The sequence below is a fragment of the Malus domestica genome, chromosome 09 (genome assembly GCF_042453785.1).
Source record: "Malus domestica chromosome 09, GDT2T_hap1".
NCBI classification, from domain to species: Eukaryota; Viridiplantae; Streptophyta; class Magnoliopsida; order Rosales; family Rosaceae; genus Malus; species Malus domestica.
In genome coordinates, this window is record NC_091669.1 from 22,277,311 (window position 1) to 22,302,717 (window position 25,407).

The 25,407-nt window shown below is 39.8% G+C and overlaps 1 protein-coding gene across 1 annotated transcript; it reads left to right on the top strand.

Moving 5' to 3' along the window:
- Nucleotides 1–8,766: 8,766 nt before the first annotated feature.
- On the top strand, nt 8,767–19,385 carry LOC114823693 (pre-mRNA-processing-splicing factor 8A). The gene is made up of 15 exons (XM_029099113.2): nt 8,767–9,244; nt 9,886–10,009; nt 10,126–10,218; nt 10,350–10,740; nt 11,354–14,766; nt 14,918–15,171; nt 15,590–16,206; nt 16,290–16,396; nt 16,496–16,750; nt 16,833–17,306; nt 17,580–17,741; nt 17,889–18,086; nt 18,196–18,474; nt 18,602–18,844; nt 18,960–19,385. Exons 1-15 carry the CDS (start codon nt 9,003–9,005, stop codon nt 19,149–19,151), a joined length of 7,044 nt encoding a protein of 2,347 aa, XP_028954946.2. The 5' UTR covers nt 8,767–9,002; the 3' UTR covers nt 19,152–19,385.
- Nucleotides 19,386–25,407: the final 6,022 nt, after the last annotated feature.

The window sequence follows — 25,407 nt, forward strand, 5'->3', positions numbered from 1 at the left end:
CCTTCTGCTGGGTTGATTTGATTGTGCAGTCTGCATTCTTTTCTGCTTGTTTCTTCTGCACAGCAGGCATGCACGAGGTAGAGGTGTTGGTCTGTTTCTTTCTTCAATCTTTCCAAGTGCCCACCTCTTGCTTTCTTTCTCCTTGTCCCTAGCTGAGGATGAATTGGCAAATTGTCTCCACATGCTTCGAGGTATCATTTTCACTTCCCTTATCTATTCCCCAAGCAGATGTGGTAGACGAAGATGAAGCATAAAATGATGAAGATGAGTACTCGAGAGCAAGGCTAGGTAAGCAATCAGGAAGGGGTTCCAGGAAGTCGTTTCCAGATCGGAAGATTGATACCAAGTGCTAGTTGATTGCTCTCTTTGTCCTTGTCCCAAAACAACGACAAGGAGAAGGACAGGGAGAAAGCATGATATGAGATACTCTTACTTTCAACCTTTATGATATGAAATACTTTTGCTTTGGATGAGTTGTTTGCAGAGGTACCCCAAGGAATAAGGAACACTGAGTGACTCGAGAGGGTTTGTTGGAAAGGCATTCTCGGAGAAGAAAAAGGGTTATGTATGTCTGCCTTGCAATGGAGGGTGAAGGGTGACATTTATAGGAATTAATAACCGGTACTATTCTTTCACTCTTGTCAGCAACCGTTGGATGATTTAATAGTAAGTTTCACGTGTTTTCTACTTCACAAGAGATCTTCGACAGATTGCCCGTAATTTCTGCAAGGCTGAGTGCAAATGTGACAGACGCTGACATGTCTGGAAAAGCAAGTGCCTCTTCGATATCTGGAATCGGTGCTTCGACAAACTGTCCGTGATTTCTGCAAAGCTGACTCTGCATGTGACAGATGCTGACACGTCTGGAAAAACATATGCCTCTCCGATTTTTGAGCTTGCCTCTTCGAGTTCTGAGCTTGCCTCTTCGATCTCTGAAATCCCGTCGAGTACAGAGGTTACATGTGACAAGTGCGGACAAATCTGGAAAAGAAGATTGGCCCGTGGTTTCTGAGCAAGCCCAGCTTTTGAGAAAACTAGCACCTCTTCGATTTTTGAGTTGGCCTTTTCGATTTTTGAGCTCACCTCTTCGATCTCTGAAATCCCGTCGAGTGCTGATTTTTATAGAGGTACGCAGGACGTTCAAAGCACACTTGAATTTCTGCCTGTAGAAACTCCCTTCTTGCACTTCTACGATCTTGACTTGTCCGACCTCTTCTTTCTTTAACACCTCTGAAAATGTCTGGCCTCTCCGACCGTCGTTTTGACTTGAACCTTGGTGAAGAGGCAGTCCCGCCTTCTCCAGACAACATATGGCGCCCATCCTTCATCTCCCCTACTGGTCCCCTTACCGTTGGGGATTCGGTAATGAAGAATGATATGACAGCTGCGGTGGTGGCCAGGAACCTTGTCATTCCCAAAGATAACAGACTACTTGCCAAACGGTCTGATGAGTTAGCTGTTAAGGATTATCTGGCTCTCAGTGTGCAGTGTGCAGGTTCTGTGTCTAATATGGCCCAACGCCTATTTGCTCGAACCCGTCAAGTTGAATCATTGGCGGCTGAAGTGATGAGTCTCAAACAGGAGATTAGAGGGCTCAAGCATGAGAATAAACAGTTGCACAGGCTCGCACATAACTATGCTACAACATGAAGATGAAGATTGACCAGATGCAGGAATCTGATAGTCAAATTTTACTTAATCATCAGAGGTTTGTGGGTTTGTTCCAACAGCATTTGCCTTCGTCTTCTGGGGTTGTACCGCGTAATGAAGCTCCAAATGATCAACCTCCGATGCTTCCTCCTTCTGGGGCTCCGCCGACTACTGAGACTTCTCCTAAGCAGCCTTTGTGAAGGCTTCCTCTTGTATTATTCTGCTTAATGTTCTTTTTTTTCATGAACATGAATGTAAAAATACCTTGCATATCTATCAGTGTTTTAAAAATAAACCCACATCAAAAACAATTAAACAAGCAATAAATAAAAATGACAATCATGGCAAAATAAAACTACAAAAAAGGGAAGGTTTTTAGGAATGCAAAACCAATCATGAAGCAATTCAAAAATCTTCCTTATTTGAATACATGGGTTGCCTCCCAAGAAGCGTTTGTTTTAACGTCTTCCAGCCGGACGAAACTTCCTTCTAAACTTGGATAGGGCCCATAACATGGAATTGATCCTTGAATGGAAGGTGATACTTGACGTGATTCGGCAATGGTTTAAATTCTAGTGTAGGTACCTGAATCATCAAAATCAGCAAGTTAGTATATAATAAAATCGAAGTTGGAGAAGATGGCTTACTTGTTTGCTCCAACACAAACTCAATTACGAACACCACATATTTGAAGGTTGCAGGGATATGGGACTTGGCCAGATTTGGTGTTTTGAAAGTTATGACTTGTCCCGTGTCATAAAATCCAACTTCTTTGGGAATTTTCATCTCAAGTGTATCTTCTTTGATGAATTCTAGACATTCCCCATCCACTTCTTGCTCTTGATTCGTTGGAAAGGTTTCGAAGATGCTTTTCTCACCCTCTTCTTCCTTGGATTGCATGATCCTGCAAGGAATAAGGACATTTGGTGAAACGGGGGTAGGACAAATTGAATTTAAGTGATAGGAGCATATTTATGCGACTTAGTTGGCTTGTTCTTATGCATTTATGTCGTGTTTCCTTAGTTATTTTAATGTTTAAAGTCATTTTCATGTGTTTTCAGATTTTAAGGACAAAGTAGGCAAGAAGATGCATTTTGGAGCATTTTGGAGCAAAATGGAGCTTGGAATGCATGTCACATATTTGGAACCAAGGTTTGGACGAAATTGAATACTTAAAGAGGCTAAGAGTGTGAAGAATTAGTGTACAAAGGATCATGAACTCAGCCACAAAAGAACACACATCCTTGCCGTGCAATCCACATAGCATTCCCTTTGGATTCCCATGCATGCTTAATCATCCTTGTCCCCTAAAATATTTCTGATTTCATGCCTCAATACACTCAATTATCACACTCAATTGCTGCATACCTCTTGTTCCCTTCACCCATCAGATTTCACAACCATTCCATGCACCAATTGATGCTCAATCATCCACATTTGGGATCCAATGCCTTGTGCAACACATGTTGCTGCACCTTTAACTAATTTCTGAAACATTTCACCTCCCCCTTTCATTTCCATGCAATGAACACAATCATTCATGCTCCCTAGCTGAAATACCACTCCATTTTACCCTCCATATTTTGCATCATTGCTCCATTTTCATCCTTGGACCATTGCACACCACAAATTCACCCTCCTTGCTGTGCATTTCCCCACTGCCTAATCTGATTCTCTAGGGTTTTTGGGGCCTATATATACATGTTTACAACCCTTGGCAAAGGGTTGAACCTCCCATATTCATCATTCATGCAGAAAATTCGTCCATACTCACCCTAGGCAGCAAAACACCCCAAAAACATCATTCTAGTGCCCAGAAAACATAACAGCCACTCCACCTTATTCCACTATCTTTGCCGAGTTCTCTACCACCCTCCAACCATCAAACACTCCTCCACACTCACCCTAAACCTTTCCATACCATTCCCCATCCATTCTACACCATAAAACTACCCAAAACCTGTCCATAACCCAATCTGCCGCAAGCAAGGGAAAGGAGGAATCTTGGATGCACTTGCTGGCAAGTTGGAGCATTCTAGGTGTTTTCTTTCTTTGGATTTTAATGTCTAATTCATGTAATCTTTGTTTTGCTTTAAGTATGATTGGCTAATTTCGTTTTTTGCTAAGGGTGTATTCAAAACCATGATTATATATGTGAAATGAGTTGATTACTTCCAGTTATTGTTACATAAGTCGTGAATACAATTTGCTTAACCATTTGATTTAGAACTTATTCTTGTATGTTGATTGAGAGTGCACGCTTAATTTGTATGCTTGAATTTGATGCTAGGATATAAATTTGTTTCACCTAATCGTTATGAATTTATATTCGTAAGTAGTGAAGGTCGCTAGTCACGATCGTGTTAAGTAGATTCCTGGCAAGAGTATCATGCTTTTCATAGTTACGAATGCCTTGTCGATGCTTATGATTTCCAAAGAACGTAATGATTCTAACTTGTGTCTTTATCATGCTGTTCATATAAAGAACTTGTTAGGAATAATTTGTTTGCGATGCATATTCATCCAATTCAATGATCCTAGGGAAATCTGAAGGTTAATTTAAGCGGACCTAATTAACTTGGAGTGTTGAGGTTTATAACTTATTCAATTGATAACTGGAAATCGATTTAGGTTGCATATATTTCATGTGTGGAGAAGAACCCCTTAGCCATTCCATCATCCATTGATTCTTCATAACTTTGTATTACAATCTGTTTCTCTTACAATCTGCCATTTAAGTTTATTTTCGTCCAAATCAAATCCCCAATTATTTTGAATTCCTAGATTAATTGGAAAGTGTGTTGGTTTATGTTTTTAAGTATTTTGGTACAAGTTAAAACCCAAATTCGTCCAATTTGATGCTTTGTGTTCAAAACTGCCCAGAAAGTGGTTTTTAGGCAGTTTTGAGTGTTTGGTTGCTGTTTTGATTCTTTTGGTTCGTTTTAGTGTTTTAGAGTTTAGTTTTGCATTCTTTGAGTCTAGTTTCGTATTTTTAAACTTTGTTTCACAGATTTGAGTCAGTTTAGAGTGTTTTAGCAATCCCTCATAATCCCCGGTTTAAGAACGATCCCTACTTATCCATACTACAATTGTCAACAAGAGGGTTAATTTGTGTGTTAACTTATTTCTCACATCATTAAGCTTACCTTGGTTGTAGTGGACGGCATAGATGGCATATGGGGTTGCGGCAAGGGTGGTTCTTCCCTTGTCGTGGCCTTGTTATTCTCCTCTTCTTCAAGCAGCAGTTGTTCATCCATGTTTTGGCTTGGTTTGGATGTCTTGGGTTCACCTCCAACCTCTATCACTTCCCAAAGTGATAGCATCATGGATTTCAAAATCTTCCTTCAAATTTTCAATAGTTGAGTTGGAGAGTTCACTTTGCTCTTGAATTTGTGCCATGAACACCATAATCTGCCCAATTTGCTTCTCCAATTCACCCGTCTTCTTGGCTTGATTTTGCATCTCTTTGTTTCTATTTTCTACTTCCTGGTTCAAAGAGGTGAGTAACTTATTAAACATATCATTATCCAAAGACGTACCTGAATTGAATTGGGCAGATTGTTGTGGTGGCTGTATAGGTCTTGAATAGAACTCCTCTTTTTGCTGCCAATACCCATCTTGTTGGAATTGTTGAGGTTCTCCCCACATGTAATCTAAATAATCTCTCCAATCCGAATTGTAAGCGTTGGAAAACATGTTGTCCTATGATTGGCTATGACCTTGATAACCCCAAGCATCTTCATTCGCAGCGAATTGAGAACATTGATGAGTTGGATATCCTTGCCCATAGGACACACCATATGTAGGGACACTTTGCATTGTGGTCCTTTCGGCATATTGTGACAATTGAGAAGTAAGTTTCGCCAATTGAGCTTGAATGGTAGCAAAATCCATGTCTTACTTCTCTAGGACCTGAAATCAAGGAAACAAAACTAAATCAAATATCATAAGTAAAAATAAAAGACACAAATAGAAACAAAGTCAGTAACTAAAACAAAAAACATGAAAAAGAATGCTAATCCCCGGCAACGGCACCAAAAATTTGATGCGAAAATTAACTAAACACACAAATTAAACACTCTTGTTGTCAATTGTAGTATAAATGCAAGTAGGGATCGTTCTAAACTGGGGATTAGGAGGGCTGCTAAAACCTCTAAACTGACTTAAAAACATATAAACAAAGTTAAAAACACTAAACTAGACTCAAAGAACTTAAAACAAACTCAAAGGACTCAAAACAAGCTAAAAACGCTCAAATCTGCCTAAAAACATAAACTGGGCAGATTTGGACTCAAACACACTTTTGGGACACCTAAAAACACAAATCAAAACAGATTTTGACTAATAAAACACTTTAAAGTAAAGGGGGTTTTGGTTTTGACAAATTTGAAAACAAAACAAGTAACTTAAAGAACTAATGAAATCTGCACGAATTTGAGTAAATTAAATGGATGGAAGGCTAGTTAGGAGATTCTTCTCCACACATGACATACTTGCACATAAACCAATTTTCAGTTGTTCTTTCGATCAATCATGAAACTCAATACCCCAGGTTAATTAAGTCCGCTTAAATTAACCTTCAAGTTCTCCTTAAGTTATTGAATTGGATGGGAAAGCGCATACAACAATTCAAGCATTCTTCAAAAGTTCTTTACGTGAACAGCACAATAAAAATACAATCAAAGATCATTAAGCATTATGAAAACTATAAGTATTGACAAGGCATTCGTTACTATGATGAGCATGAAACTCCTGCCAAGAATTTATTTAACGCGATCGTTTATAAGCGACCTCCACTACTTGTGAATATAAGTTTGTAACTATTAGGTGAAACTCCCTTATACTCTAGCATCATATTCATGCATGCAAACTAAGTGTGCACTCTTAATAAACATACACGAATAAGTTATCAATCAAGCAGTTTAACAAATTGAATTCACAACTTATGAAATCACAACTGAAGGTAATCAAATCATATTGCAAGCATGAACATGGTTTCGAATTCCCCCTAGCTAAGAGGGGTTTAGTTCCTCATACTTACAAAGCAAAGATAAAGAAATTTAGACATTGAAAACAAAAGAAAGAAAACACCTAAAAATGCTCCAACAATCCAACTTGAATGGCAAGCACGTCCAAGGGTCCTCCTTCTTCTCTTTGTTACGGCACAAGGTGTGGTTTGATGGATGAGTGGTAAATTATGGTGGTGGATGGATATAGGTGAGTTATGGTGAAGGGTGGATGGGTGGATTATGTTCTCTCTGGTTTTTTCCCCCCTTGTTATGGTGAAGGGTGGATGTATTTATAGGCTAGGGAGAGGACCACCATCTAATTAAGGTGGTAGTGATGAGTGTTGTGGTAATGAGTGGATGTAATGGGTGTAGTTTTGGTAATGAGTGGATGTAATGGGTGTAGTGGATGGATGTTTGGTAATGAGTGGATGTAATGGGTGTAGTGGATGAGTGTTTGTAGTTGTAGGTCAACACACTTGCACACACACATGCTGATTTCTAGCCTTCTAATCTTCGAAAACGTCCATCCTCATGTCTCCATGCTTGAACTATCCAATCTTGGCCCAAAAATGCTCCAAAGTGCTCCAAATAGCACTTTGTTGCCAACTTTGTTATTTGAACCTACAAACACAAGAAAATAGCTTAAAGTACTAAAATAACTAGAATTAAACTAGGTAAATGCCAAGAAACAAGCTCACTAAGTTCCATAAATATGCTCCTATCACTAGTCAACCCTTTTCGCCTCCTTCTTCAACTCTCAATATGTACTTATTTATGTTGTAAAAGTTGTGCGAATTGAATGCCCACATGGTTTAGTCAAAAGTGAAAAAGTAAGAATGACTAAAAATAGTAGTATTGTCATATTTTGGAGAGAGTTTTCAGTGCGACCGGAACATGGGATGATACACCACGTGTCACTATACAAATTGTGGGATATGTGTGTTAAAAAGTTAATAACTTAAGAAACAAAATTTTCCACCACTTATATAAAAACATGTAGTGTACCACCCGTGTTCCGGTCACATTGAAAAATTTCTCTAGATTTTGTTATTGTTGGATGACATGATTTTCAACATGCATTCTTTTCCCTTGTAGACAAACAACACACGAGATCAAGAGTGAAAGTAAAAATACCAATATCCTCCTCTCTCTTTACCTGCATCGTTCGAGTTCTATCTCTAACAAAGATTATCTCTCAATCTCACTTTTGCTTATTTATATAACAATTTTGTGAAAAAAAATTAAAATTTAGCTACTTCTGCTCAAATACTTACTCTAAAAGCGTTTATTACAACAAAAGTGCTTTTTAGTTAGAGGTAGTAACATAAGCACTTGTGTAATTCCTGAAGCAAGTGTATGCAACATGTTTAGTATGGTTTATGTGTTTATCGGGTGCTATGTTATGTTTTGTTGCACTCTCATAATTCTATCATTCATTTTTATCTTGCGTTCTTCATATGATTTTATAAGCAACTCCTAATATACCACAATATTTTCTTCATCATAAAGACAATTTTCATAGAAACATGCTCAAACGAATACAATGGATGCAAAACAAGAGAAAAACAAATAAGTTTGATCTCTTGCATACCAAAGGAACATTTGACTTGGATTTTTACAAATGATTGATTTCAAAAGTATTTTTACTAAAATTGTTGTTAGGCATTTTAAAAACTTTCCAAACAAGTCCTAATACCATCTCCCTTAACTTTTGTGCGAAATATTTTAAGTTCAACTTTCGTAGACAATAGACCTTTTGAAATAAGGGAGTTTTAACGAAAAACCCACGATACTGTTCATTTTAATGAAAAATCACATTTTTAGACTAAAAAGTCAAACATGATACTATTCACTTTACCCTTTATTTTGTCTTTATAGTTAAAACTCAAAGTTTTCAATCTCTTTTCATTAATTTTCCTTTGAAATAATTGGATTTAGGTTCACATAGAGAAAAATAAAAATTTGGATTAATGTTTGTGGGCTTAAATTCAATTTGGGTCGTCCAAAAGCCCACACCAGAATCCAACTATCGAAGTAAGCCCATTCCAAAGGCGGTCTGGTCCTCACCACCCCTCATTACCGTCACGTGCGATACGACCGCATCTCTCTCTCCTTCAAAAAAAAAACATCTCAAAACCCGCCCTGCGTTTTTCACCTCTCAGGCTCTCACTCTCTTTCACACTGAGAGAAGGGACCAGAGCCAAACCCCGCAAAACCCTAGAAAACGCGAACCGCCATCGAAGCTCCTCAAAAGCTTCTTCGAGCGGAAACACTAGCAGGAAATCTCTCTCTCGCAAGCCTTGTGCAGGGTTTCACATTCGATTCGGTTTCTTGTTCCGCGGTATGTGGAACAACGGCCAGATTGCGCCGCCTGGCACCGGCGGTTCGTCGATTCCGCCACCGCCGGCGGCTCAGCCATCTTACACGGTATTGCCTTCTCCAGCTGAGGCCGAGGCCAAGCTTGAGGAGAAGGCCCGGAAATGGCAGCAACTAAATTCCAAGCGGTATAGCGATAAGCGCAAGTTCGGGTTCGTCGAGTCGCAGAAGGAGGATATGCCTCCTGAACATGTCAGGAAGATCATTAGGTTAGTTTGCTTCTGCTCCACTTTGATGTATATCTTTGTTATGCTTATTTGATTTTTCATGTACATTTTGGCGTCGAAGATCTGTAGGTTAGGTTTCGGATAGTGAATTTGTTTTGGGGTTTTTTGTGTTTATATTTCAACGAACTGACTAGAAAATTCATAGGAAGAAGAGCTGTGAAGAATAGGGTTGCTTAAGTATTAGTGTGTTGAAATTGTTCACGAAGGAGGTAAGGGTGAGGTTATTGAAGAGGTTAGACCGATTTTGGGTTTGAGATTTATGGTTATTGTTGAATGTTGTTGGGTTAACTATTGCTAGAAGGAGCAGTGGAAAATTGATTTGTTTTTGGTTGAATATGTGAGATAGAGAAACTTCAATTTTTCATTGGAAATATCTTTTTATTTTTTGTTGTACATATTCATCTTTCATGAAAAATTGATTCATTAGAAAGTTTTTCGAATTCACAAGTATGATTGCGTTTCTGTTATCACTATTTAGAATCGGCATGATATATGTTTTTTCATGCTTCTTACTGTTGTCCTGTGTACCGGTTCATGGTTTCGTGTAATGAATGTGCTTGTACTTTACTGCATTAGGTAGATCTTGTCCTGAATAGTATTTAATTTGGTGTGTCCTTTGACAGAGACCATGGGGACATGTCCTCAAAGAAATTTCGTCATGATAAACGAGTGTATCTCGGAGCACTTAAGTTTGTCCCCCATGCAGTTTACAAGCTCCTCGAGAATATGCCAATGCCATGGGAGCAGGTACTTGTTCTATGTCTCTCATATCCTTTCAAAATTTTCATTTTTGATGCTTAAATTTGTCCTTTATGTGATATCTACCAAAGGGGCACTGATTTTATTAATTACTTCTGTAACAGGTCCGGGATGTGAAGGTTTTGTACCATATAACTGGGGCAATTACATTTGTAAATGAAATACCATGGGTTGTTGAACCCATCTATTTGGCTCAGGTGCTTATCTCTCTTTCATATCATTAATATGCTGCTTAAGTTATATAGTATGCCATCCAATTCTTGAAGTTTATAGTCTTTTCTTCCTCCTTGTTGATATTTAGTGGATTTGTTTTATTGAATTTGTACAGTGGGGTACGATGTGGATTATGATGAGAAGGGAGAAGAGGGATCGTCGGCATTTCAAAAGAATGCGGTTTCCACCATTTGATGACGAGGAACCTCCATTAGACTATGCTGATAATCTGTTAGATGTTGATCCTCTAGAGCCAATTCAATTGGAGTTGGATGAAGAAGAAGATTCTGCTGTGTATACATGGTTTTATGACCATAAACCTCTTGTCAAAACAAAGCTCATAAACGGTCCAAGTTATAGGAAGTGGCATCTGTCACTTCCGATCATGGCAACTCTTCATCGACTAGCAGGACAGCTGCTTTCTGATCTTATTGACCGCAATTATTTCTACCTGTTCGACATGGAGTCTTTTTTTACAGCCAAAGCACTCAACATGTGCATTCCAGGTACCCATATTTTTTTTTCTCTTGTCTTGCCACTTATTGAAAGGAAAATAACTCTTGTTTCATTGTTTTTGTTTTTCAATGTTTGGTTGTGGTGTGTCTTTCTGGTGTCAGCCTTCTATGAAATGGACTGCTGCTTGATACATTCGTCTAGCAATATTAATAGTTGTCAGGTCCAAAGGGGTCTGTTTGCGGATTGATGTGATTCTGGATTCCTGCTTGACACTATATCTTCACACTTTGCATGATTTTAAGAAGGTGTATGTGCAGTCTATGGAAATAATAGTATCAATTGATTCCTTCATTCAGCATATACATCGTTGTGTCTCAATCATTATTATACTTTAAATCTTTCTCATTAAAATTTTTGGTGCAGTGGTGGTTCCTTTTAATTTTTTACTACCCATGTTGGATGTTAGTGCTAGGCCAGGGTTATGTTTACTGTTTTTGGATAATGCTCTGCTGCTCGCTGTTTTCTTCGTGACCTTTCACACATATTAACTTACAGAGTAACTAAAAAAGGCCGTTGTTAGGTTATATCTTTGCCTGTTGTTCAATTTGGTATATCAGCATTGAACTTATATGCTTTTCTTTTGTTTTGCAACACCTTTTGCAGGTGGACCTAAATTTGAACCATTGTATCGGGATATGGAGAAAGGGGATGAGGACTGGAATGAGTTTAATGACATCAACAAACTCATTATTCGGTCACCTCTTAGAACAGAGTACAGAATTGCATTCCCTCATCTCTACAACAATAGACCAAGGAAGGTCAAGCTCTGTGTTTATCACACACCCATGGTGATGTACATAAAGGCCGAGGATCCTGATCTACCTGCGTTTTATTATGATCCATTGATACACCCAATACCCAGCACTAACAAGGAGCGGCGTGAGAAGAAAACTTCTGATGAGGAGGAAGATGATATCTTTATGTTGCCGGATGCTGTGGAACCTTTTCTGAAAGATACTCAGCTTTATACTGACACAACAGCTGCCGGAATCTCCCTTTTGTTTGCCCCGCGCCCTTTTAACATGAGATCTGGTCGGACCCGTCGTGCAGAAGATATACCCCTTGTGTCCGAGTGGTATAAGGAACATTGTCCTCCTTCATATCCAGTTAAAGTTCGAGTCAGCTATCAGAAGTTGCTGAAATGTTTTGTATTGAACGAGCTGCATCACAGACCACCCAAAGCTCAAAAGAAGAAACATTTGTTTCGATCTCTCCAAGCTACCAAGTTTTTCCAAACTACAGAACTTGATTGGGCTGAAGCCGGTCTTCAAGTCTGTAAGCAGGGTTATAACATGCTGAATCTCTTGATCCACAGGAAAAATTTGAATTACCTTCACCTTGATTACAATTTTAATCTGAAGCCTGTGAAGACCTTGACAACAAAGGAGCGTAAGAAATCTAGGTTTGGTAATGCTTTTCATCTGTGCCGTGAAATCTTGCGGTTGACAAAGCTTGTAGTTGATGCCAATATCCAGTTCCGTTTGGGTAATGTTGATGCCTTTCAATTGGCTGATGGCTTACAATATACATTTTCTCATGTTGGTCAGTTGACTGGAATGTACCGTTACAAGTACAGGTTGATGAGGCAGATTAGAATGTGCAAAGATTTGAAGCACTTGATTTACTACCGGTTCAATACTGGGCCAGTGGGAAAAGGACCAGGATGTGGGTTCTGGGCACCAATGTGGAGGGTGTGGTTGTTTTTCCTTCGTGGCATAGTTCCTCTTCTGGAACGGTGGCTGGGGAATTTACTAGCACGTCAATTTGAGGGGCGCCATTCAAAAGGAGTGGCAAAGACTGTTACTAAGCAGCGTGTTGAAAGCCATTTTGACTTGGAGCTTCGAGCTGCTGTGATGCATGATGTTCTTGATGCCATGCCTGAGGGTATCAAGCAAAATAAGGCCAGAACTATCTTGCAACATCTCAGTGAGGCATGGCGTTGCTGGAAAGCAAACATTCCTTGGAAGGTTCCTGGTTTGCCAGTTCCCATTGAAAATATGATTCTTCGTTATGTCAAATCAAAGGCAGACTGGTGGACAAATGTTGCTCATTATAATCGTGAACGTATAAGAAGAGGTGCTACTGTTGATAAGACAGTTTGTCGAAAGAATCTTGGAAGATTAACTCGTCTCTGGCTAAAGGCGGAGCAGGAACGACAGCATAATTATTTGAAAGATGGTCCGTATGTTACACCAGAAGAGGCAGTTGCAATTTACACGACAACCGTGCACTGGTTGGAGTCAAGGAAGTTTACACCCATTCCGTTCCCTCCATTGTCGTACAAGCATGATACCAAGCTTCTGATCCTTGCTCTGGAGAGGTTGAAGGAGTCTTATAGTGTGGCTGTAAGATTGAACCAGCTTCAAAGAGAAGAGCTGGGTCTCATTGAACAAGCCTATGATAATCCTCATGAGGCATTGTCACGAATTAAGCGTCACTTGCTCACTCAGCGTGCATTCAAAGAAGTTGGCATAGAGTTCATGGACTTGTATAGCTATCTGATTCCAGTTTATGAGATAGAACCTCTTGAGAAGATTACAGATGCATATCTTGATCAATATTTATGGTATGAGGGTGACAAACGTCATCTCTTTCCCAACTGGATCAAGCCTGCAGATTCAGAGCCACCTCCACTCTTGGTTTATAAGTGGTGTCAGGGAATCAATAATTTGCAGAGCATATGGGATACAAGTGAGGGGCAATGTGTGGTGATGCTTCAAACAAAGTTTGAGAAGTTCTTTGAGAAGATCGACTTGACAATGCTAAATAGGCTCCTGCGGCTTGTTCTTGACCATAATATTGCTGATTATGTCACTGCAAAGAACAATGTGGTGTTGTCCTACAAAGATATGAGTCATACAAATTCGTATGGTCTCATACGTGGTCTTCAGTTTGCATCTTTTGTAGTACAATATTATGGGCTTGTGTTGGATCTGTTACTTCTTGGGCTGACTCGGGCCAGTGAGATTGCCGGTCCACCCCAGATGCCAAATGAGTTCATCACTTATTGGGATACAAAGGTTGAGACTCGGCATCCTATCAGGCTGTATTCTAGATACATAGACAGGGTGCATATCTTGTTCCGCTTCACCCATGAGGAGGCTCGGGACCTTATTCAGCGATATCTTACTGAGCATCCAGACCCCAATAATGAAAATATGGTTGGATATAATAATAAGAAATGCTGGCCAAGAGATGCTAGAATGAGGCTTATGAAACATGATGTCAATCTTGGGAGGAGTGTTTTTTGGGATATGAAGAACCGTCTCCCTCGAAGCATCACAACTTTGGAGTGGGAGAACAGCTTTGTGTCTGTTTACAGCAAGGATAATCCAAATTTTCTTTTCAGTATGTCTGGATTTGAAGTTCGGATACTTCCGAAGATAAGAATGAGTCAAGAAGCATTTAGTAACACGAGGGATGGGGTTTGGAATTTGCAGAATGAGCAGACAAAGGAGAGGACTGCTGTTGCTTTCTTACGTGTTGATGATGAACACATGAAGGTGTTTGAGAATCGTGTGAGGCAGATTCTTATGTCTTCAGGGTCTACAACGTTTACAAAAATCGTTAACAAATGGAATACAGCGCTTATTGGTCTAATGACTTACTTCCGTGAAGCAACTGTTCATACACAAGAACTGTTGGATTTGCTCGTCAAATGTGAAAACAAAATTCAGACCCGTATTAAGATTGGGTTGAATTCAAAGATGCCTAGCAGGTTTCCACCTGTCATATTTTACACACCAAAAGAAATTGGAGGACTTGGCATGTTATCTATGGGTCACATATTGATTCCACAAAGTGACCTCCGTTACAGTCAGCAGACAGATGTTGGTGTGACTCATTTTAGGAGTGGAATGAGTCATGAAGAGGACCAGCTAATCCCAAATCTTTACCGTTACATACAGCCATGGGAGAGTGAATTTATAGATTCTCAACGTGTTTGGGCAGAATATGCACTGAAAAGGCAGGAAGCTCAGGCACAAAATAGGCGTCTGACTCTTGAAGATTTGGAAGTGAGTACTGTTCTTGCCCAGTATTCATTCTGCTGTTGTATCCCTTTTTTTTCAAAAAAGTTTCTTCCTTTGCCTTTGTCTGGGGTTGTACATTATTTTAGTTTCTTCCTTCTGCTGCATTGTTCTAAATACTTTTTCGTTTGGTTGACAGGATTCATGGGATAGGGGAATACCACGCATAAATACTTTGTTCCAGAAGGACCGGCATACTTTAGCATATGACAAAGGATGGAGAGTTCGCACAGATTTTAAGCAGTACCAGGTGTTGAAACAAAATCCTTTCTGGTGGACACACCAGAGGCATGATGGAAAGTTATGGAACTTAAACAACTACCGAACTGATGTGATTCAAGCCCTTGGAGGTGTTGAAGGAATCCTTGAGCATACATTATTCAAAGGAACATAGTAAGTTAATATCTATTGTTGTTATCCTAAACCATAAACTACAGAACATTATACTGTGCTTTATTACATAAATACAGATGCTAGGCTTGCGTATGAAAGATATTGACCAACACAAGTGTAGCTGAGATTACTTCTTATACAACTAATCAGAAGCCATCATTACATTGGAACATAAATGCATCCTAGCATATTTATGGGGGCTTTTTATATTCTAGCATGTGCTTTATGTGTATATCAAAGGTGAAACTTATATATGGATGTATGGAAAACAGATGTCAGTTTTAAGTTTTAACATATGCTTTCATCTTTAAGTGACATCAGGTTATGGATGGCAAATAAGTTCTGTAAAGTGTCTGTATTTCTGTTGATTATGAAAGTTAATTGCACATCACTGAACATTTTTTCTTTCCAATTTCAGCTTTCCTACATGGGAGGGGCTCTTCTGGGAGAAGGCATCTGGTTTTGAGGAGTCGATGAAGTATAAAAAGTTGACCAATGCACAGAGATCTGGGCTCAATCAAATCCCTAATCGTAGATTTACTCTTTGGTGGTCACCTACCATAAATCGGGCCAACGTATATGTCGGTTTCCAAGTGCAGCTAGATTTAACTGGAATATTTATGCACGGGAAGATTCCAACCTTGAAGATATCACTGATTCAGATATTCCGTGCTCACTTGTGGCAGAAGATTCATGAAAGTGTTGTCATGGATCTCTGTCAGGTTTTGGATCAAGAGTTGGATGCTTTGGAAATTGAAACTGTGCAGAAAGAAACGATACATCCCAGGAAGAGTTACAAAATGAACAGCTCTTGTGCTGACATTCTTCTGTTTGCTGCCCATCGATGGCCAATGTCAAAACCTAGTCTTGTAGCTGAGCCCAAGGATGTCTTTGACCAGAAAGTGAGCAATAAGTACTGGATAGATGTACAACTGCGTTGGGGAGATTATGATTCTCACGATATTGAGCGTTACACCCGAGCTAAGTTTATGGACTATACCACTGACAACATGTCCATCTATCCTTCTCCCACAGGTATGTGGTTTTTCTTGTTGCCGTACTGTTTCAGTGTCTGTATTTATCTTTTTTGGGAATTTAATCATCCTTGTTCCATGCAGGGGTGATGATTGGTCTTGATTTGGCCTATAATTTGCATTCTGCATTTGGTAACTGGTTTCCTGGTTCAAAACCCCTGCTTCAACAGGCAATGAACAAGATCATGAAAGTATGTCAACTGTTACAATTGAAGTTTTATGATATATTTTCTGAATAGATTAAAATTTGTACAGAAGCAGCTAACTAATTGGTCTTCATGTGCTTGCAGTCAAATCCAGCCTTATATGTCCTGAGGGAGCGAATAAGGAAAGGATTGCAGCTATATTCTTCTGAGCCTACAGAGCCATATTTATCATCCCAAAACTATGGGGAGATCTTCAGCAATCAAATTATTTGGTTTGTTGATGACACCAATGTGTATCGTGTTACAATCCATAAGACATTTGAAGGAAATCTCACTACAAAACCAATCAATGGTGCTATCTTCATATTCAATCCAAGGACAGGGCAGCTATTCCTGAAGGTATCTTGTTTCTGTGATATATTCCCCCACCCCCCCCTCTGTGGAGGTTTTGAACTTCATGTCATAAGTTCATATTTTGCAGGTTATCCACACGAGTGTCTGGGCAGGACAGAAGCGTCTTGGTCAGTTGGCAAAGTGGAAAACTGCAGAAGAAGTTGCTGCACTTGTGCGTTCTTTGCCAGTGGAAGAACAACCAAAGCAAATTATTGTGACTCGTAAGGGAATGTTGGATCCCTTAGAGGTTCATTTGCTCGATTTCCCCAACATAGTCATAAAAGGAAGTGAGCTGCAGCTTCCTTTCCAAGCTTGTTTGAAGATTGAGAAATTTGGTGATCTGATATTGAAGGCTACTGAACCGCAGATGGTTCTTTTCAATATTTATGATGATTGGTTGAAGAGTATTTCATCATACACTGCATTTTCTCGGCTAATTTTGATTCTTCGTGCTCTTCATGTGAACAATGAGAAGGCAAAGATGTTATTGAAGCCTGATAAAACAGTCGTTACTGAGCCACATCACATCTGGCCTTCTCTTTCTGATGATCAATGGATGAAGGTAATCTCATTGTATTGCATTCCTTTAAATAATATTTTTTTCTGCAAGCAGCTTTTTGTTGTGACATTCACACTAGTCAGAGTTGCTATGATAACCTTTAGTCATTGTTTGTTACATTTATTGATCTGTCCAGAAACCTGAAAATGATTTTGATTTTTGTATCCGAATGGAACTTTGCTAGATTTTCCATGGTTGATCATATTGTTAACCTTTTCACACTTCTACGTGCATCTGTAAATCTAATAATGTCTCTAAATATGATGCATGGTAAAGGTTGAGGTTGCTCTTAGGGATCTCATATTGTCAGACTACGCAAAAAAGAACAATGTGAATACATCAGCCCTAACACAATCTGAGATCCGTGACATTATACTTGGAGCTGAGATCACCCCACCTTCGCAACAGAGGCAGCAAATTGCAGAAATAGAAAAACAGGTGATGTTTTTCTTCTGGTGGTTTTCATTTTGATACACACAACACGGGCGTGCATATGTAGACTTGTTCTGCCTGACTCAGTTATATATGTGGGCCATTTTTGATCTTGTCACAAATTAACTTATATTGTTGAATTTGCATTTTCAGGCCAAAGAAGCCAGCCAGCTGACAGCAGTCACAACAAGGACTACAAATGTGCATGGTGATGAACTCATTGTCACCACTACGAGTCCCTATGAGCAAAGTGCATTTGGCTCCAAAACTGATTGGCGTGTGAGAGCAATATCAGCTACAAATCTATATCTCCGTGTCAATCATATATATGTGAATTCAGAAGATATTAAGGTAGGGTTCTATTTTTAATAAATATGATATTTTATAGTTTTTGTGTTTTGATCTTTTCTTATTCTTGTTTGTTCAATTCATTGACATGGGAGCATGAATGGTGTTACAGGAAACGGGTTACACCTATATTATGCCAAAGAACATTTTGAAAAAGTTCATCTGCATTGCGGATCTGAGGACGCAAATAGCTGGTTACTTGTATGGCATAAGCCCACCCGATAACCCTCAGGTCAAGGAAATCCGCTGCATTGCAATGCCTCCACAATGGGGGACCCACCAGCAAGTTCATCTTCCATCCGCTCTTCCTGATCATGATTTCCTCAACGATTTGGAGCCTCTGGGATGGATGCATACACAGCCGAATGAGCTTCCTCAGCTTTCTCCTCAGGTATTTTACATGATCGATCTATCAATCCCTCTGATCTTTGATTGATTGTTATGCTTGTTTGGGGTTTGCTTTCTATAGAGGAATGAAGCGGACAAGAAAATAACCCTTTCCTTTTGTTGCTTTGCAGGATCTCACTTCTCATGCTAAGATTTTAGAGAACACTAAGCAATGGGACGGGGAGAAATGCATCATTTTAACCTGCAGTTTCACTCCAGGTTCCTGCTCTTTAACTGCATACAAGCTTACTCCATCTGGTTATGAATGGGGACGTGTCAATAAAGACACAGGAAGCAATCCTCACGGATACCTTCCCACTCATTACGAGAAGGTGCAGATGCTTCTCAGTGACCGCTTCCTTGGTTTCTATATGGTGAGATTTGTAAATACACTTTGTTCGGCCTATTTATGTTCCCACTAAATCTAATATTCTTGGAGGGTCTCTACTTTTGCCGGGTTAATTTGTTTATTTTCTGTTTGGTTTTAAGATTCCGGACACTGGTCCATGGAACTACAACTTCATGGGGGTGAAGCATACGCCGAGCATGAAGTATGGCATCAAGCTTGGAACACCCAGGGAGTACTATCATGAGGACCACCGGCCGACCCATTACCTTGAGTTCAGCAATCTTGAGGAGGGTGATACAGTGGAAGGAGATCGCGATGATACTTTCACATAAAACTTTTGTTGTCAGATGTAATGCAGAGGTGATACAAGGGTTATTTCGTATTCAGAAACCCTTATTTTTATTGTAAGAATCCATTTGTGGATGAAAATGCTTGTGCACCTGTAAAGCTACTTGGGACGAACGTACGTTTGTGTTTTTTGACGAGGCCTGTAAATATTTGATCTAGGAGGAACAGAGTACTAGTTTTGTTGCTGAAAGAAAGTGATCATATTGTTGATTGTTCCATTTCCTCTTGCCAATCACGAGAATGTCCTTAGGCTGGCGAGAACTCCTCGTTGTGTTTTGTAGTCATTTGAATATAGAACATCAGGTTTTAGGATAAACATTTTTAAATTACTTGAGTTACAAATCTCTTGCCAAATTTGATGCGGCCTGTAACTCAGTCTCGTTCTGTTTAGGGTCTAGGGTCAAATAGTATGACATTACCTTTCGATTGATAGAACTATACAAAAAGTAATTTGAAATTTGAAATTCTAAGCTAATGCCTGACAACATAACCGGATAACATTCTTTCGGCATACGATGATGTGCTCGAACGGCTATGGTATTTCGGTTGGCGGTCGCTCATCACATCCTACATTGAAACCAAACAACAAAGCAAAACGAAAAACTGAGAACATATGCAGAATAAAGTTATAACAAAGAAAAGCTTTCATGCTTGTTCTGTAACTTGTAGTGCACTACCACCTATCTTGAAAGAATTCATGCTCTCGTTCGCGAGTGCTCTCAATCTGTTTAGCTATGCTAGTACAATCTTACCAAGATCCAGTCTGTCTTTTAGCCTCATTTCATTGCACTCTAATGTGAGCTGCGCCAACTTTAAGGCTTCCTCAACAAGCCAGTCAGGAACGTCAGGGTCAAGCATCTCGAGGAAAGCGGGTGCAACCCTTTCCGATGCTTGTGGCCCCTCAATCGCTGCATTACTTTTCGCTTTCTCCTTTTGTGCCAGTGCAAATGCAGTTTCCTCAGCGAGTTGTGCCTCTTCTAATCTGTGCTCTCCGGTCAATTTCCTTTGGTGAAGTTCCTTTTCCTGTGAATATACGTACCATTCCACCTCTCTTTCCTTTCTATACCATGTGCACAATCATTCATGTTCCCTAACTGCAACACCACTCCATTTTACCCCCATGCTTTGCATCATCAAGATGCGAAATATATAAGCACACAAATTAAACCCTCTTTTTATCAATTGTAGCAAAGTATGTAAGTAGGGATCGTTCTAGGCCAGGGATTAGGAGGGATTGCTCAATCACTTGAAAACTGACTCAAAACGTAAAAACAAAGTTTAAAACACTAAACTAGACTTAAAGAATGCAAAACTAAACTCTAAAACACTAAAATAACCCAAAAGACTCAAAACAGCCCAGAAACACTCAAAACTGCCTTAAAAACACAATCAGGGCAGTTTTGAACACAAAACACAATTTGGACGAAAATAGGTTATAACTTGACTCAAGACACTTAAAAACACAAACTAAATTGATTTCTAACTAATCTAACACTTCAAAATAAATGGGGATTTGGTTTTGACGAAAATTGAAAACAAAAACAAACTTTGTAAACTAAACACATTTTAAAAACGAATTTGGTTAAATTGAATGGATGGAAAGCTAGCTAAGGGGTTCTTCTCCACACATGTCACACTTGCATACGAAACGATTTCCAATTGCTTCTCAATAAATCATGAATTCCCAACGCCCCAGATTAACTGTGAATTGCACTAATTAACCCTCAGATTTTCCTAAAGTTATCGAATTGGATGAATTGCATACGACAACCCAAAGCATTCCTCACAAGTTCCCTGCATGAATTGCATAACAAAGATACAAGCAAAGGTCATTAAGTTCTATGAAAATCATAAGCATTGGCGAGACACTTGTTACTATGAATTGCATGAAACTTATGCCAAGAATTTACTTAACACGATTGTGATCAACAACCTTTACTACTTGCGAATATAAGTTCATAACGATTAGGTGAAATTCCCTTATATCCTAGCATCAAACTTATGCATGAAAATTAAGCGTGCACTCTCAACCAACACACACAAATCAGTTTTAATTCATATAGATAAGTAAATTGAATTCACCATTTATGAAACGCAATTAGAAGTAATCAAATCATATAGCAAGCATAAACATGGTTTCGAATCCCCCCTAGCCAAGGGGGGTTTAGTTCCTCATACGCACAAAGCAAAGACAAATAAATTTAAACATTGAAATCCAAAGAAAGAGAACACCTAGACACTCCAACTTGGGTAGCAGGTGCATCCACGAAATTCCTCCCTCCTCCTTGCTGCAGCACAACTTGGGGACAGGTTTTGGGTGGTATTTGTATGGGGGAATGGATATGGAATGGTATGAGAGTGGTTAGGATGGGTCGAATTAAAGTCCAGTTTATTGCATCATATTTCTAAGTTCCATGGGTTATCCATGGAAGATCCTAATAAACATTTGAAGGAGTTCGAGGTTGTTTGTTCAAGCATGACCCCTGTGAATGTTGATGGAAGCATTCTAAAAATGAAGGCTTTTCCCTTTTCTTTCTTGGAAAAGGCTAAAGATTGGTTGTATGAGCTAGCCCTCGGAACTGTCACATCATGGGAGAGTATGAAACGGGCATTTTTGGAGAAGTTTTTCCCAACTTCTCGAGTCATTCTACTACGCAAAAGGATTAGTGGCATTCAGCAAAACCAAGGTGAATCCTTTCCCACTTACTATGAGCGTTTTAAAACCCTTGTTGCTTCATGTCCACATCACCAGATGAAGGAGGAGCTTCTTTTTCAATATTTCTACGAAGGGCTTCTACCAATTGAACGCCAAATGCTAGACGCCTCAGCGGGAGGAGCTTTGGTGGACAAAACACCCATGGCTGCCAAGACCTTAATTGCTAACTGAGCATTGAATGCTCAACAATATAAAGGCGTTGGTCAAAGAGACAACCCACGGCAGCAACAAGTTAATGAGGTAAGTGCTTATTTCCGAACTTCAAAATCAAATGGCTAATCTTACTACTCTTCTTGCATAGGTGGTTGAAAAACCAAAAGAACAAAGTGTAGTTGCTTGTGGCGTGTGCTTAATGAATGGACATCTCACAAATAAGTGCCCTCAATTGATCAAGAATGGAGGGTGGGAATCTGCCAACGCAATGGGTTTTGGGAGTCAAAACCAACCAAGGAATGATCCGTTCTCGAATACATACAATTCAGGCTGGAGAGATCATCCAAATTTCAAATAGAGGGAGCCCCAACAAACCCAACAACAAAGTGCATTCAGACAGCAACCTCCAGGATTCTATCAAAGGTCGTATGCACTCGCACAACCCCAAACACAACCTGCCCAAAATAACTCAGGTTCATCTTTTGATAATGCTCTAGTTAATCAGTTACTAACTACGTTGGCGAAGGGTCAGGAAAATCAAGCCAAAGATATGCACAATTAAGCAAAGGAAATGCAAAATCAAGCTCGAGAGGTGGCTGAATTAAAGAGACAAATGGGACAAATGGCTGAGTTCATAGGGCAATTTAGTAGAGAACCAGGTAAGTTACCTAGTTCGACGGATGTGAATCCAAAGGGAGGCTTGGAATCTGCCAAAGCCGTCACCTTGCGAAGTGGAAAAGAAGTTGGATCTGATCCCAGCCCATCTAAATCCAATCAAAAGGAGGACGAAAAGATGCAATCTGATGAGAAGGAACAAGGCCTGCCCTTGGCAAGGATTGAGCAATCTTTGCCGTAGCCACCTACACACCCTAATTCGACCACCAAAGGTAAGTTGGGTTCAAATTCCATGACTTCCAATTCCATTCCAACCAATGCACCCTTTCCTCGCAGGTTTATGTAATCAAAGAAGGATGAGAGTGACAAAGACATCCTTGACACATTCAGAAAGGTGTAAGTCAACATTCCACTTCTAGATGCAATTAAACAAGTCCCCAAGTATGCTAAGTTCCTGAAGGAGCTGTGCACTACAAGGAAGAAGGCTTCAAACAAAGAGGTGGTAAGGGTAAGTGAGATTGTCTCAGCTGTGTTGCAACGAAAATTACCTCCTAAGTGCAAAGATCCAGGCATTTTTACAATTCCTTGTGTTATAAGAAATACTCGCTTTAAATCTGCCATGTTAGATTTAGGTGCATCAATAAATGTCATGCCTTATTCAATATATGCATCTATGAATTTGGGAGAATTAAAAAATGATGGAGTGATCATTCAACTGGCCGATAGATCTAATGCATATCCAAAAGGTGTTTTGGAGGATGTTTTAGTGCAGGTTAATCACCTAGTCTTTCCGACGGACTTCTACGTGCTTGAAATGGAAGACTCGAACCATTCCCCTCAATTACCAATATTACTTGGCCGACCATTCATGAAGACTGCCCGTACAAAGATAGATGTATTCAAGGGAACATTGACTATGGAATTTGATGGGGAAGTTATTGATTTTAATATTTCTAATGCTATGAGAGGTTGATTATTTGGAGCTTCACTACACGGTACAGTCCCAGAAGACGAAGGCAAATGCTGTTGGAACAAACCCACAAACCTCTGATGATTAAGTAAAATCTGACCATCAGATTCTTGCATCTGGTTAATCTTCCTCTTCATGTTTGTAGCATAGTTGTGTGCAAGCCTGTGCAACTGTTTATTCTCATGCTTAAGCCCTCTAATCTCTTGTTTGAGACTCATCACTTCAGCTGCCAATGATTCAACTTGACGGGTTTGAGCAAATAGACGTTGGGCCATATTGGACACAGAACCTGCACACTGCACACTGAGAGCCAGAGAATCCTTAATAGCCAACTCATCAGATCGTTTGGAAAGTAGTCTGTTATCTTTAGGAGTGACAAGGCTTCGGGCCACCACCGCAACGGTCATATCATTTTTCATCACTGAATCCCCAACGGTAAGAGGACCAGTAGGGGATATGAAGGATGGGCGCCATATGTTGTCTGGAGAAGGCATGGATACCTCTTTATCAAGGTTCAAGTTAAAATGACGGTCGGAGGGGCCAGATATTTTCAATGGTGTTGAAGAAAGAAGAGGTCGGACAAATCAGGATCTTAGAAGTGCAAGAAGGGAGTTTTTACAGGCGGAAATTCAAGTGTACTTTGAAACGAACTGCTCGCCTCTATAAAAATCAGCACTCGACGGGATTTCAAAGATCGAAGAGGCGAGCTCAGAAATCGAAGAGGCCAATTCAAAAATTGAAAAGGTGCTAGCTTTCTAAAAAACTAGGCTTGCTCAGAAACCACGGGCCATCATCTTTTCCAAATTTGTCCGCACTTGTCACATGCAACCTCTGCACTCAACGGAGCTCAGAAATCGAAGAGGCAAGCTCATAAATCGGAGAGGCATTTGCTTTTCCAGACTTGTCAGCATCTGTCACATGCACACTCTGCCTTGCGGAAATTACGGGCAATCTATCGAAGATTTCTAGTGACGTAGATAGCACATGAAGTTTACTGTTCAATCATCCAACGGTTGCCGACAAGAGTGAAAGAATAATACCGGTTATTAATTCATATAAATGTCGACCTTCACCCTCCATTGCAAGGCAGACATACATAACCCTTCTTCATATCCGAGAATGCCTTCCCAACAAAGCCTCTTGAGTCACTCAGTGTTCCTTATTCCTTGGGATACCTCTGCAAACAACCCATCAAAAGCCAAAGTATTTCATATCATGAAGGTTGAAAGCAAGAGTATCTCATAGCATGCTTTCTCCCTGTCCTTCTTCTTGTCGTTGTTTTTCACCTGCGGGACAAGGAGAAAGAGAGTAATCAGCCAGCACTTGGTATCAATCTTCCAATCTGGAACCGACAGCCTGGAAACCCTTCTTGATTGCTTACCTAGCCTTGCTCTCGAGTACTCATTTTCAACATCTTATGCTTCCTCAAGCTACCATATTTGCCTGGGGAACAGATAAGGGAAGTGAAAATGATACCTCGAAGCATGTAGAGACAATGTGCTAATTCATCCTCAGATAGGGACAAGGAGAAAGAAAGCAAATGGTCGGCACTTGGACAGATTGAACAAAAAAACAGACCAACACTTCTACCTCGTGCCTGCCTGCTGTGCAGAAGAAACAAGTAGAGAAGAATGCAGACTGCACAACCAAGGAACTCTAATAGTCATCGCTTAGAATTCTAAACCAGTTCGAGATCAAAGCTGTGGAAAGTTAACAAGATCATCTATCTCTAAAACCAGATTTGCATTCTTAAACTCTACTCTGTTTGGTTTTTACTTTGCTATAC